Source organism: Dermacentor andersoni, chromosome 6 (assembly GCF_023375885.2).
Source record: "Dermacentor andersoni chromosome 6, qqDerAnde1_hic_scaffold, whole genome shotgun sequence".
NCBI lineage: Eukaryota > Metazoa > Arthropoda > Arachnida > Ixodida > Ixodidae > Dermacentor > Dermacentor andersoni.
The window spans coordinates 161,525,076-161,540,094 of record NC_092819.1 but is presented as its reverse complement, the minus strand read 5'-3'; the positions used below and the strand labels follow the sequence as shown (position 1 = coordinate 161,540,094).

At 47.7% G+C, this 15,019-nt stretch overlaps 1 protein-coding gene across 1 annotated transcript in view; it reads left to right on the top strand.

The window, feature by feature from the left end:
- Window positions 1-15,019, top strand: part of LOC140219129 (uncharacterized) — a 53,665-nt gene that overhangs the window by 16,542 nt on the left and 22,104 nt on the right. Inside the window, exons 2-3 of the mRNA XM_072289018.1 lie at window positions 1,253-1,320; window positions 8,373-8,537. Coding sequence (XP_072145119.1) covers window positions 1,253-1,320; window positions 8,373-8,537 — 233 coding nt within the window. The remainder of the gene's footprint in view (window positions 1-1,252; window positions 1,321-8,372; window positions 8,538-15,019) is intronic.

Below are 15,019 nucleotides of genomic sequence, written 5' to 3'. Positions count from 1 at the left end.
TGGACAGCCGTATGCAGCAAGTTTTGCAGCTTTATCTGCTGTAAAACTTCTGTAAACATTCACTTAATAATTTAATTTAGACACGGTCCCACGTGCGCACAATCCTAGCTAAAGAAATCTCATTAGATGACCACAAACACTCGCTGTCAGAAAGCTGGCCTCATGAAAAGCGGCAACGGCGGTGAAGGAATTTCCCTTCGCACTGCATCTCGCTTCAACGCTAAGTAGGCAGGCTAGAACACAGCGCACGCGAAGAATCAGCCATTCTAGGGTCGCCACCCTTCCAACCCACCGCAGATTACCTCGATGACGCGCACGGCCTCGCCATGCGCAGCCACGGGCGCTGTAGAAGGCGCGAGCTACCCTCCCCATCCCCCCCATCCCACTCCTAGAGGGCACACGTGAAAATTCGGCGCTCATTTTCCCCGCGCTATAAGAGGCTGCCACACCAAGCCACCATCTTTACCGGCTCACCCTCGCCTGCTTTCCCTTACACCTACAGCATGCGGCGCGCTGCTTCAAAATTTCTACGTAAGTTGATGACTACTCCAACGACAGAAACTCTGGAGTGTCCGTATAGTTGCTATCGCAATAACAACATCAGCGCAATAAAGTTTTGCGGAAGTTAAAATTTGGCGCACAAAACAGCAACCACAGAAAAAATGCAACTAGGCAAAGTGCAGTGCACGTGAGTTCGTAAGCTTGCGACGATACACCAAGCAGCCCAAAAATTCAGAAAAAGACATTCTCTGGGTGATGGTAAAAATGCTAGCGTATCTGCCGGCGCCGCTGTGTGGTGAAGCGGATAAACCATGGCGCTAAGAAAGAAGCTCTTGCGGCGGAAACATGTGCCAGAACGGTGTTCACCTGAGTCAGTCAAGCACAAGCTGTAACGAAGGACCCTGCCATAACTAAGTGAGGCAAAGCACAAGAACGATGTAGCAGTATGTTCGAGAGCTAACTGCTCTACACTTCGCGAGCTATTCTTCATATGGTTACTACCGCGTTCATGTGTAGTTTTTGAAGGTAGCACTATCTACTAGAAATCGCGGATGTCCCACCCGACGTAACAAATCGTCGGCAACACAATGCACTGCAGGCGCCCAATACCACTATAAAATACTGGAGTGAAGGCAAGTTTTGTTTGTTCATGTTGTCAAGCCATCATCCAAGCCAGAATGATATTTAAACGTTTGGCATGTGGGTTCACTTACATCATGGAAGAGTGATCGACATGTTCTTACCGCTGCAGGGCCGGAGCCGGACTACAGCTTTCCCCTCAGGCACGTTCGCACATTGAAAAAGACCCCGAACGTTTTGGTAAGATGAATCCACTTGTTAAAGTGTCTGCCACTTGTTCTCTTTCGAAATGCATTTCTCCGTGCTGGTGTTGCAACAACTCATGGAGCGTACTTTAACGCAACCTGCAACAAACGGGAACGAGTGTTTTTTTTTTATCCGGCCTCACTGGATTGCCTCACCGTAGCCCCCTGCAATCGTGATACCAAAATGACGATCTGAGATAACGTAATCACGCAATCGACTTGACTTTGCATGGCGCCACAAATCACGCAACGCGAAAGTAAGAAAGAATGACGTTAACGTTTACCAAAAGATTTTAGCTCTGAAAAAAAGAGAGGTTTGGGCGAGGTCAAGAGACGTCAGTGATACTTAATTCGTTCAATGATACAACCTATTAGATACCGGGTTTGATATCAAACCGAAAGGAAAATTTTAACTACGGTGTTTTACCACCCAAAACCACGATGTGATTATGACGTATGCCGTAGTACGGGACTCCTGAATAATCTGGACCACCTGGGGTTCTTTAACGTGCACCTAAATTTAGGTACACAGGTGTTTTCGCCCGTGTACCTAAATTTGATGCCGCGACTTCGTGCTTAACAGCACAACACCATAACCACTAAGGAATCACTGCGTGTCAGACTAAAAGTAGGATCTCCAGTTATTTATTTCCATCAACCGCCGCCGTAGAACTCGCACGACTCAATTTTTCAAGCCAACGTCCTCTTTTGTCTTGATTTTTTTAAATACCTAAGTCTAGTTTACTCGGTCATCTTATCATGTGTTGATCAATATCGCAGGGCTTCAGAGCTTGCTCGATGTAATGGAGTGTTGTCGCTTTCATAATTAAAGCAGCTCCATTGACAATTTTCGGACACCTGAAATGCATAACGTATTTATGAACTCTCCCACAGATAATATATATCCGTCATCAACTCTTATGTAGGCCCCTTTATCGATAAATTCAGGGTATATTGAGTGTATGTCCTGCTGAGCATGCTTAGTATATCCTAGACTTGCGTTGATTGTACTGTGCGCTAATGTGTGGTCAATAACTGAAAATAATGTAAAACGATTTCCTTTACGCCTACAAAGTGTTACCCGCCATGGTTGTTTAGTGGCTATGGTGTTAGGCTGCTAAGCACGAGGTTGGGGGATCGAATCGCGGCCACGGCGGCCGCATTTCGATGGGGCGAAATGCGAAAACACCCCTGCACTTATATTTAGGTGCACGTTAGAGGACCCCAGCTGGTCGAAATTTCCGGAGTCCCCCACTACGACGTGCCTCATAATCAGAAAGTGGTTTTGGCACATAAAACTCCATAATTTTTGTTTACAAAGTGTTACTCTGCTCAAAACTAAGGAATAAAGACGGAATGTGACGACACTATAAAAAATTCCGCTGGCTCTATTGATTCTATTTAACCGTCTTCCCAAGTATAATGTAAAAATACCCTCCTGGCTAACAAGCGGTTCTATTATGTACCCCAATGTCTTAACAACGGTGTTCATCCTGAGCGAAAAAATTTTTAGCGTGGTGTCATTAAATGTATACATATTTTTGTCTGGTAGGTTTTTCACTCAGCAATACATCTCGCTGTTACAGTTTAAGAGAAATTAAGCTTGTCTTTAGAAGTCTTCCGTAGCCAACCTTCCTAATCAAACCGCCTTCAAATATTCGAGAAGACTGGCTATAAAATATAGAATGAAATTTCGAATATGTTCTCAACTATAAACTACATGGGTGCGTGTAGGGTGCGTGCAAGAGCCGCTTGTTGAAGATATGCTTGTTCCCATTATTTTATACGTGCAGCGCCGGTCGCCGCTGAACGTCCTTCTAACCGACGAGTTTGCAAATGTGAAACAATTGAACAGTGATTGTACTTGCAAGACCATCACAGCGGAGTGTTTGGTCGCTTTTTAAACAAACAAAGATAGCTTCTTGGTATGCAACATACAGTGAACTATTCCTCAATGAGCTAACTGTCATACTGCACAAATTGGCATCATTCTAGAGGAACACGGTTTGATTGCCCATATATGACGATAGCTTCGGTTAATAGACACAACGCATTGGTGTATAGGCTGTTAGAAGCCAGGGTAAGTGATTAAACAGTTAGCCTTTCAAATGCCTTCATTACCTCATCAGCAACTTGTGCCTATGTACAACATATGCGGGTCTTTTGTAGCAGAATTATTTGAGAAGGCTAAAACTTGCGTAAACATTTTTTTTTCTTCGGGGCTTCATTGAACATTCTTATTCCTTACGTTAAAGCAGAAGAGATTTCTGCAATTTTGACAACTTCGAATAGCAAACTCTTGAATGCAATGGCGATAGAGCAGCAATTACTACTGGATTCATATTCGAAATTCGAAATGGTTCCAAACCCGTTTCTTTCACATTATAGAAGACATGTACGCCCAGAATTACATATAAAGCAGTTTCTAAATACTCGCTAACATTCCGCAAACATGTGAGCACATACGAGCGTAGGGCTTCTTAGTTCGCATGACATTGAATGATACCACAACTTACAAGATGCCTATCACAACAGCCTTAAAATTTAAAAAGAATGCGCAAATCAGGCTCGCAGTTCATTGCACAGAATTATATTCTGGTGGTTAAGTCATCATCTAGACCGTTGTTGCAATGTGTAGCCGCCGGCGTTCAGCTTGTCGAGTACCCGTCGACTCATCGCCATGAATTTCGCCTGCTCAGCAAAATAATTCAGGCAAGAACCTCGCTCAGCTTAAGATGAAGCTTTAGGCGGGGCTAACTCTCAATTCTCTAATGAAATACTCGTTAAACGCAGAAATACTTTCACAAGACAGTAGCTGGACCAATTCGAATTAGGTTTACTACATACAAATTCTTATGACGCTGCGAGAAGAACCTTAAGTAGACTTTCGAAGGTGTTGCAGCAATTACCCCAAATTCGGTTCAAGTTAAACAAATAAATGTGGCAGATTCACCCGAAGGACGAAGCATTGATTGTGATAGCAAATTAGTAGACAGCTATATAATGTTTTATTGGCCGCGTAAACATGGAAACATTCGCTTACTACTTGAATTAGCAATGATAGTGTCAGCGCGCACAAGCAAACATGAACACATCACACTCGATGAAGGCGCACACTCGCTGTCAGAACGCTGGTGTGAGCAGGCACGGCAGCAGCAGTGAGCGAAGTGACCTTCGTGCTGTCTACTTCTTCAAGGCAAGAGCGGCGAGAACAGAGCGCGCGCAAAAGTATATAAGCCGTCTGCACATCTCTTTCAAGATACGGCACGCACGACCACGGGCGGCCGTGAAAACTACGCGTTCGTTGGCGGAGTCGGAGCCGCGCCCTCCCTATCGCACTCCAGTTGGAACTGCGATTGCCAGTTCCTATTGCGCCCAATCGCGAAATAGCCAGTTGTTCCCGGAGCACAACGTGGCCCACTCCCTTCCTCCCATCCTCCCACGGCCTTTCACGCGTTTGTTCTCTTCCTTGCGCTATCACGCGCGCCTGATTAAGCCACTTTCACTTTCACATACAGTATACGACGCCCGGCGACGATGTTATCGCCCTTGGACTTTATACTGAACATCACGCGACGGCAACAATGCGCCTAGAGTGGCCGCATAATTCCTTTCCCAATAAAAAATAACGTCGTAATCTGTAACTCTGCATCACAATCGGGTACCGCTGTTCTGTAAACTGCACGTGTTGCAACATATAAAGTGCACAAATTTGGTGTGCGAAATTACAAGTTGCCTGAAATTGTTTCAATATTTCTGAGAGTCTTGCAAAACTCCCACTCAGAAATTAATTTTATAATTCAGAGCGGTATATGACACACCTGTTTTCCCGCATTAGAAGGATTATGAGGTGCGGTTTGCAGAATTGATATCCTACGTCACTGCCGAGTTAGAATTGTAAACTTGTTAGTCTTGTTCGTGAAATGAGAAAGTTGTCAACGTTCACGACCTAAAGAAAAGGCCTGGTTCCTACAGTTATTAGAGATTTAACTCTCTATTTGTACTTTGGCAAAGGAACGGCGCTAAACGTATAGGGACTTTGGCAAAGAACACGACACTGGAGCTCTTTCATCAAATTCAGTACACTGGTTGCCGAGGAAAACGAATTTTCCGTTCACGTGGAATTATATATTAAGCACATTGCTGGCCCTTGGCCTTGGCCAAAAGGGAGCGAAGTAATGACGATAAGTGCACGCAGGGGCTTACTAAATTTTATTGTACCATTGCTTGGGCATGCCTCGCGATGGCCCTCATAATGCCGTGGTGTTCCCAATAAATGTTACTGCAAATGCACCACAACAGGTGGTCCAGCTTAGTCTGTTGCCCCGTAATTACATCTTACGGTTTTAATGCCTGCCACAGTATGTGCATAAAAAACTAGCTGCGTTGCCGGCTTTATTGAACGGCACGTCAATCATATGGCTTGTTCTTCATTATAGATTCTTCTGTGAATAAACTTATATAATGCGCATATGCCTACTTTAGCGAAGTTTTACGACAATGAAATCCTATCTCAATATATGACATCACAATTCCCACGGCATTTGATAAGATTATTGGCAGGTGCACAAATGTAACTTTTTCTATTAGCTGAGCCAACAAAAAAAGACATGTTGCTGCTGCGCTCACTTTCCACTTGGCGAAAAATGTTGATAACAACGGCATATAAAGGAAGTAGTGGTGCGTTTTATTGCCATATCAATTATACGGACACTCCAGGTACATTTCTGACGCTGGCGTCGCCGTCGTCGTGAGGTTCCATATACAGTCCAAGGGCGATAAGGTTGTCGCCGCGCGCTGTATGCTGTATATGCGAGTGAAAGCGTGCAAAGGTGAGCCGGCAAACGCGGCTCAATCTCGCGTCTGCGAGCGAGGAAGATGGGCCGGAAGGGAGCGAGCCCTCTCCTGTCGCGCGCCAGGCACAAGGGTGAGGCGAAGGAGGAGCGGGGGGGGGAGGGGGAGGGAGAGCCGTTCTTATCCGGCGGCTGCTACTTACGGTGCGGCCGTGCGGACGCAGTATCTTCAAAGCGATCTGCGATGTTTGCAGAGTGGGTGTGGTGCGCGTAGTTGTGTATGCGCTGTGCTTTTGACGTTTCGTTCGCGTTGAAGCGAGATTTGCACGCAGGTCAATTCGATCAAGGCTGCTGCCGCGATTCCTCACTCCAGCATCTTGACAGCGAAGTTCCGCGTCTCATCGAGCGAGATGTGTTCATGTTTCTTTCTTTCCTTCTTTCTTTCTTTCTTTCTTTCTTTCTTTCTTTCTTTATTAATACTGTTAACCCTCGCTTGAGGGTTGTTACAGGGAGGGAAAATAGTAGAACACAAGCAAATTTGACATTTAATAGCATCAGGTTGGCTGCTCACGATACAAAATATCAATCAAGCATTCAAATTTGTGCACATCCGTCTGATCTACAACATCAGGTAAGGCATTCCACATTTCAATTGCATCCGGGAAAAAAGAATAACGAAAAACATCAACACGTGTGTTACAAGGCTTGACGGCTCGGCTGTGGTTTATTCTCTCGCTATGATTTGCAGGGAACGGGACATAGATGTCCTTTTTTCTGTTCAACACCCTCTGAAGTATCTGAAAAGAAATAAGTCTGGCTTTTTTCCTTCGGGTTTCCAGCAACTCAAGCCCACACGAACGCAGAATTGTTGTTACCGAGTCCGTCCTTCGGGATCTTGAAGGAATTTTAGCAATGAAGCAATATACCAATGAAGCAATGAACCAATTTACCTGTGCGATCTTCACAACGTCCGTGTTAATTTAGTTAAAACTTGGCGGGCTGGTGGATGTTTCAATCCATGATGGAATGTGAAAGCACAACTGAACAATAACGTAGAACGAAGCAGACACATAAAGATAGTGCTGTCTCTGTGCGTCTGTTTCTTCCTACGTCCTCGTTCTGTCACGTTTACATATTCTATCATCGTTAATTTAGTTAGTAAGCGAATATTTACAATACAAGATTCTACGGCCGATAAAACTACTATCGTTTCTTCGTATACCTATCTACTAATTTGCCATCGCAATCGGTGCTTCGCCTTTTCGGCGAAACTGCGACTTTGTTTGTCCAGCACACGCTGATTTGCTCTGGAAAAGACCAAAGTTCGCAGGAAGTGGAAGTTTGAAATGGTTAACATTGGTCGAACAAGGAATGTCGTCGCTGGAGCCAGCATTTCGACAAGCGCAGGTAACTTTACAAAAGTAACCTGTCGAAGCATTGGCTCCAACGACATTCTGCGTTCGACTAGTAGAATGCCAGCAAACTAAAAAAAAAAAATTATGGGATTTTACGTGCCAAAACCACTTTCTGATTATGAGGCACGCCGTAGTGGAGGACTCCGGAAATTTCGACCACCTGGGGTTCTTTAACGTGCACCTAAATCTAAGTACACGGGTGTTTTCGCATTTCGCCCCCATCGAAATGCGGCCGCCGTGGCCGCCAGCAAACTAATAAAAGGGAGAAAATCAGAGTCGGACTTTGGCAAAGCGACAGAAAGGACCCAGGCTGACAACAGTCCTCTGATGCGGTAATTGCTGTTCCTTTTACTACATAATTGATGGAGTCGGCAGATGCGTTGAGCCGTAGAAGGCCCACCAAACAAAAATAAGCGTTTTGTGAACAATGGCGAGGCACTCGTTCTGGTCAAAGAAATCGCACACTTACGTATACTCAAACAAATTCGAATAAAAACGCGAATAACAAAACATAACTTACAAGCGCTAAATACTCGTAAACGTAAATTAGGATCGCCACATTATGTAGCATCGGGGACTTGCTACGGCAATATACACAGCAGCACTCTGTCGCTATCACTACAAGTTCGGTTGGTTAGAGTCATATGTATCAGCAAACTGAATCGGGAGGGCAATCGGAGCGCGCTGATGTGGAAATTTCAGGAAAACGCAGATGAACGAACGCTTTTCATTGTGCGGATTGATAATATTACTTGCAGGTTCTCACATTGAAGAAACATAGCAGCTGTCTGAGTAAATGTGGCCGTTCTCTGTGATAACGGTGGCGCTCCTTCACGCAGACTTTTTCGGGGAGCTCAGAGAGGAGCAGTGCCAGGATGACCTCGACTGTGACCGGAACACGGGTCGCGTATGCGCGCGCAAGCCCGGCGATGCGGCCGGCCACTGCCGCTGCCCACCCGAGAAGCCCAACAAGGACGCGCAGGGCCAGTGCCAGCCATCGGCCGGTAGGTGGCGAGGCCGCGCGTAGAGGCAGAGAAATCGCCAATTAAGATCTTTCGTGAAGAGACGACTAAGCTACGTGGTGTCGATTCAACTGCGAGTCATGCGCATACTCAAGCAATATAAATACCTCGGCGTAAACATAAACGAAGGAAAAATTTACTCAGGCGCCCACCAAGATAATCTGAAAATAAAATGGAAGCGTAATGCAGCAATAATGACACATAGAACGCTTTGCGGCCACGGTAATGTGAGGTGGTACGTAGAACCTGGAAAGGAGTCATAGTGCCAGCGCTGACGTTCGCAAAAGCCACTCTGTTCCTGAAACGGATATAGTGTCGGAGTTGGAAGTTCACCAAAGATCGGTGAGGCGGTTGGCTTTGGCAGTACAAGGGGACAAGGGTTGGGTCTCGCTAGAGAAGCGCAGAGCAAAATTAGCTTTGAAGAAGGACTCGGGAACATGGGTCAATGTAAGTGGGCGGCTAAAGTGCAGAAGTTTCTATACCTAAAAAGCGTGGACAAAGAATAGAGATAACAGTCAAGAAAGTTGGCAAATAGTTACTCGCTGATTGAATGTGTAGATAGACAACCAGGATCAATCAGAAATAAAGGGAATAAACACCGACAGCCAATTGAATACAAAGAACCGAAATGTAAAAAATGAACATGGAAATTTACAACAATGAGAAAAAAGATTAGAAGGGAATATCTGTTCGATGACATGAAAAAAAAAGTGCCTTGGTATTTGAGGCTCGAGCTGGTTGCCTAAGGACAAAAGCATACCGGAGCACATAGTCGCAATCAGATGAGCCATATGTATGCAGCAGCAAACTTCGGAGACCACTCAGCGCCTCCTGATGGACTGCGAGGGGATTTACCCACCGAGACCACTACGTAACGTGCCACTTCCAGAAGCGCTTGGATTTAGAGTGGACGGAAGTATCAGCAGGTCAGCTGTCGAGATAAGCAAGAGACGTTTAGAGTATTGGCTGAAAAAAAAGCAGGGAAGAGACTGATACGACAGGATCCATTAGAGGCATAGGCAGCGGTACAAGTTAGGTAGAGAGGATTACACAGCGATCTATACAAGAATGTTAGAAGGAAAAGCATTGGTAGCACACCTAAGTAACACAAGCAGGTTATGTGGAGATATATGCCCGCCTCGTTTCAAAGGGTGCCAATAAATCGTCATCATTGTCAGTTATGCATTTAGTGCGTTACGCTAAATGCCTTTGGGTGAGAAACCGTACATTTCTCTGATTAAGCACCCTGCTTTTTGTTTGCTTCCTTCGCTCTCTGAGCTTCCGGACCGCATGAAGAAGGACGTCGAAATTATAGGGTCGCGAGTAAGAAGTGGCTGCGTTGCAAACAAAACAGGCTGTTGTTTGACGCAAACACTAGCTATCGCACCAAGAGGTGGTTTCCACATGACGAAGTGCGTACTCGCTTTACATGTTCGTGTTAGCAACTATCACGTCAAAAAAGCGAATGCCACATATATAGCAGAAAATTGCGCTTGTTGGTAGAAACGTGGGAAATACAAAATGAACAGTAGTAGATGCACGTATCTCAGGCTTTGAATCACAGAAAGTCAGCGCTGTGTGCACTTACTCCTCTTCGTTTTGTGTTCCTTGCACCCGCCGTGGTGGCTTAGTGGCCCTGGTGTTCGCTGCTAAGCAAGAGGTCGCGGCATCAAATCCCAGCCGCGGCGGCCGCTTTTCGATGGGGGCAAAATGCGAAAACGCCCATGTCATGTGCATTACGGGCGTCTTAAAGATCCCCTGGTAGTCAAGATTAATCGACATTCGCCCTCTACGACGTGCCTCGTAATCAAATTGTGGTTTTTGTACGTAAGACCCCAGAATTCAATTCCTTGCTCTGCACCTTAAGTGCACGTATTATGAATGACATCGTCCACTAAAGCTAGTGTTGCGCACAAAATAATGCCCAAATGAATTCTGTTTAGGAGCAACAACTCATTTGATGAGAAGCCAGACGACTTGCTGCTGACTGATATTTTATGATTTTCTAGCTCCCACGGGCATACGTCAGAAACAACACAGGTTAACACGACACACCGAGCACTTCGCAAGATCTCACAAGTGTTAACGCGCTTGTATATACACATTGTGATGCTCTGTGTGTCGCCTTAGATACACGGGCTGCTGCGCGAGGGGTGGGAGGGGGGGTGTAGGAGGGCTAGGCTCCAATCCTACCTCATCATGTTTTTTTTACCTTACGCTCATATGCGGATATCCACAATGAGAAGATCTCTTTTTTATTCAGACGTTTTCTTCACCTACAACGCCATGCTTTAGCCTGGATCGATCGCTGGCAGGGTTCTCGCGAGAATACTTTCCCTCACTAAAGAAAAGCGCTTCTGATGGAGGCATTCGAACCTAGGACCCCAGCGCAGCATCCAAATGCCCCAGCAATTAGGACAGAATCACATGTATCAACCTCTCTTGCCATCACCAACAAGCTCTTTTAGATACTCGCCACCTGTTGATGATGATTATGATTTCCAAACTATGGCACATTCCCACAATGTAAGATTGACCAATGTAAAATTGATTGGCCCACGTGTTGATTATGATGATTATTATTTCCATACTATGCCACATACACAAAACGGTGGATTAGCGATGAAGCGGGTGGTCACCCGCCACGGTGGCTTAGCGGCTATGGTCTTGCGCCGGTAAGCACGAGGTAGCTTGAAAGAGAGAATAAACATTTTTATTAGGTAAATGCAGCTTTGGAGAGGTGGCCTCGTTCGAGGATGCCTTGAGCTCGGACTGCGTCCTGGGCCCTCGCAATCAGCCGTTGCTGATCCTCGAGGTCGGAGCTGGCCAAGGCTCTCTCCCAAAGCTCGTTAGAGGGGTAAGGGTTCAGAGGATTTAATTCTGCCGCTCTTCAACCCCCTACTATGTGCCTGAGGGACCCAGGCTCTGCGCAGAAGCGGCATTGCGGAGAGAATTGTGTAGGGGCTATGAGGTGATTTCTGGTTGGGTGGGGGATCGAATGCTGGCCGCTGCGGCCGCATTGCACTGGTGGCGAAATGCAAAAACGCCTGTCTCCCGTACACTGGCGGAACGTTAAATATCCTCTGGTGGTCCAAATTAATAAGGAGTGCCCCAATAGTGTTTCATACTGAAATCGTGGTTTTGGCGCGTAAAACACCAAAATTCAATTCAATTCGAAGTGGGCGGTACGTATCGTGCGAAGAACAATTGGCTTTGAGATGATCGCCGGGTGTTGAGGATGATATTGTTACGTAGGAAGACGCAGACGAAAAGCTACAAGAATATACAAGAATATACAAGTATATTTACAAGGCAATACGCCGCACTTGGCCAAGAGGCAACAGCCTGTGCTAGCCTCTAATCGTCGTCCTCGTCTTCTCACTACTCGCCTCTTCGTCATTGTAAACACTGTTCCGTAGCACTGCTCCCGGCGGCAAAAGCGCCGTCCCAGAGCGACTAAAGGCCGGACTCGGAAGCAGTGTAGTTGGCCTTGAGCCTACTGACGTGCACGACATCACTAGCTGCCAGAGTAGAGGATAAGGTTGAGCACACAGGAGCAATTTTGTACGTCACAGGTGTCACCTGGCGCAGCACGCGGTAGGGCCTTGTGTATCGCGAAATGAGCTTTTCTGAAAGTCCGACGTGACGAGAGGGTGACCACAGGAGCACGAGCACACCAGGCGAAAACTGTACGTCACGGTGGCGGGCGCTGTACTGACGCTGCTGAGTGGTTTGCGAGGCCGCAAGTCGAGCACGGGCAAGCTGGCGTACATGGACGGCGAGGGCGATGGCGTCGTGCGCATACTCGTTTGTTGAGATCGCTGCAGGAAGAAGTCCCGTGTCAAGCGGCAAGGTCGGTTCGCGACCGTACAGTAGGTAAAATGGAGAGAATTCGGCGGTGTCGTGCCGGAAGGAATTATGCGCAAATGTGACGTAAGGAAGGGCAATGTCCCAGTCGTGGTGGTACTTGGAAACGTATTTGCAGAGCATATCGGTAAGAGTACAGTTTAACCGCTCTGTCAGGCCATTGGTTTGAGGATGGTATGAGGTAGTCAGCTTGTGTTTATTGGAGCAGAAACGCGCAATGTGGGCGGTAACTTTCGAGGGGAGGTTACGACCATTGTCAGTAAGTAGCTGTCACGGGGCGCCATGAAGTAAGATAATGTCACGCAAGAGAAAGTCCGCGACGTCAGTGGCGCAACTGGTAGGGAGATCCCGCGTGATAGCATATCGGGTAGCGCAATCAGTTGCGACGGCTACCCATTTGTTCCCAGAGGATGACGTGGGAAAGGGACCGAGGAGGTCTAATCCAACACAAAAGAACGGTTTCACAGGGACGGTGATGAACGGCAGGTAGCACCTGAGGTGTTTCCCGACGCTGGCAGGGGTCACAGGCAGCAACATAGCGTCGAAAGGAGCGAGCGAGACCAGGCCAATAGAAGCGGCGGCGGACGTGGTCGTACGTGCGGGTTACCCCAAGATGTCCTGCAGTGGGTGCGTCATGCATCTCAAAGAGCACAATCTGTAGTAGATGTTTTGGCACGACAAGAAGAAGATCAGATCAGTCAGGGTGGAAGTTCCTTCGGCACAGAATGCCGCCCTGAAGGACATATCGGTGAACGGATGCGTCAGAAGGTGTAGAGCGCAGACGATCGATGAGTGCTCGCAGCGATAGGTCTCGATACTGCTCATCGGCGATGTTAGCGAGGGCAGACACAGAGAAAATGCCGTTGGCGGTACTACTGTCGGCGTCGTCAGGCTCGTCTACCGGGTAGCGAAACATGCAGTCAGCGTCCTTGAGTAGTCGGTCACATTTGTAGGTGTAGGTGTAGGCTCGACGAAAACGTTCAGGACTGCTGAGAGGAGCTCGAGGTGCGTAGCGAAGGTTGGGGAGAATACTATAACATCGTCCAAGTAGCGCAAGCACGTGGACCATTTGAAACCGTGAAGAAATGAGTCCATCATGCGTTCAAAAGTGGCAGGAGCGTTACATAGACCGAACGGCATCACTTTGAATTGATAAAGACCGTCTGGTGCTATAAAAGCAGTCTTCTCGCGGTCGAGATCGTCCACGGCAATCTGCCAGAAGCCGGAGCGAATGTCAATAGAGGAGAAGTAGCGAGCACCGTGGAGGGTGTCAAGGGCGTCATCGATCCGAGCTAGGGGATACAGGTCCTTTTTGGTAACCCTGTTAAGGTGGCGATAATCCACGCAAAAGCGCCGTGAGCCGTCCTTCTTTTTTACCACTACAACAGGTGACGCCCACGGACTACATGACGGTTCAATAATGTTCTTGGCAAGCATTTCGCGAACTTCTGCGTGAATAACTTGACGCTCAGCCAGTGACACTCGATACGGGCGGCGATGAATAGGAGGGGCATCGCCAGTATTAATGCGATGTTTAACAGCTGTAGTTTGGACCAAAGGGCGATCGTTAAAGTCACGAATATCGTGGTAGGAAAACAGGACGCGGTAGAGCTCACGAGTGTGCTCGGACGGCATGTCGGGCACAATCATTTTCTGTTAGTTGGCGATGGTACAAGTTGCCGACTGCGATGGCAGAGGAGGATCAGCTGAATTATCGTCTACTGCAATAGATGCCACTGAGGGATCCTCGAATGAGCGAAGCTGGGCCAGAGACATCCCGCGTGGCAGCACTTGTGTCGTCAAGCCAAAATTGACCACTGGCAGGCAGACGCTATTCGCCGTGATAGATAAAACTGTATGTGGTACTGTGATTCCGTGTGTAAGAAGGACGTCGTGCATAGGGGCCCTGATGTAGTGACCGCCGGGCACTGGTGGCGATGACATTAAGTCAACGTAAGTCAGTGCTGAAGGTGGCAAGCGAACGAAGTCGACGGAACTGAGGCGACTTGGGTGTGGTTCAGCGGGATCCAGAACGGGCAGGTCAAGGCGGAGAGTACTGGCGGAACAATCGATGAGAGCAGAATGTGCGGAGAGGAAGTCTAAGCCGAGGATGATGTCGTGGGGTCAGTGGGCGATGACTGTAAATAGCACGATAGTGGAGCGATCGGCGAAGGAGATGCCGGCGGCTCAAATACCAATTACAGGGGCTGTAACGCCATCGGCGACACGGGCAACAGGCGTCGTGGCGGGCGTGATTGTTTTCCTCAGGCGGTTGGGGAGGTCAGCGCTCATTACCGAGAAATGCGACCCAGTGCCTATAAGAGTAGATACAGAAACACCGTCGACTTGCACGTCAAGAAGGTTCAGATGAGTGGGCAGCGTCAGTAGAGGATTTGGCGGCGTAGGGAGCAATGCAGCGTCACCTCGAGGCGCTGCATCGTCTAGTTTTCCGGCTGGGAGCGGCGTCCGAAGCGAGTCGGCGAAAAAGAGCGACGGGGCTGGGAGAGCGAGATTGTCGTCGTTGGGGCGATGGCGAACGAGAATAGGGGCGGTTCGGCGCAGGAGATCAGTGGCGGCATTATCGGGGCGTGCGACAT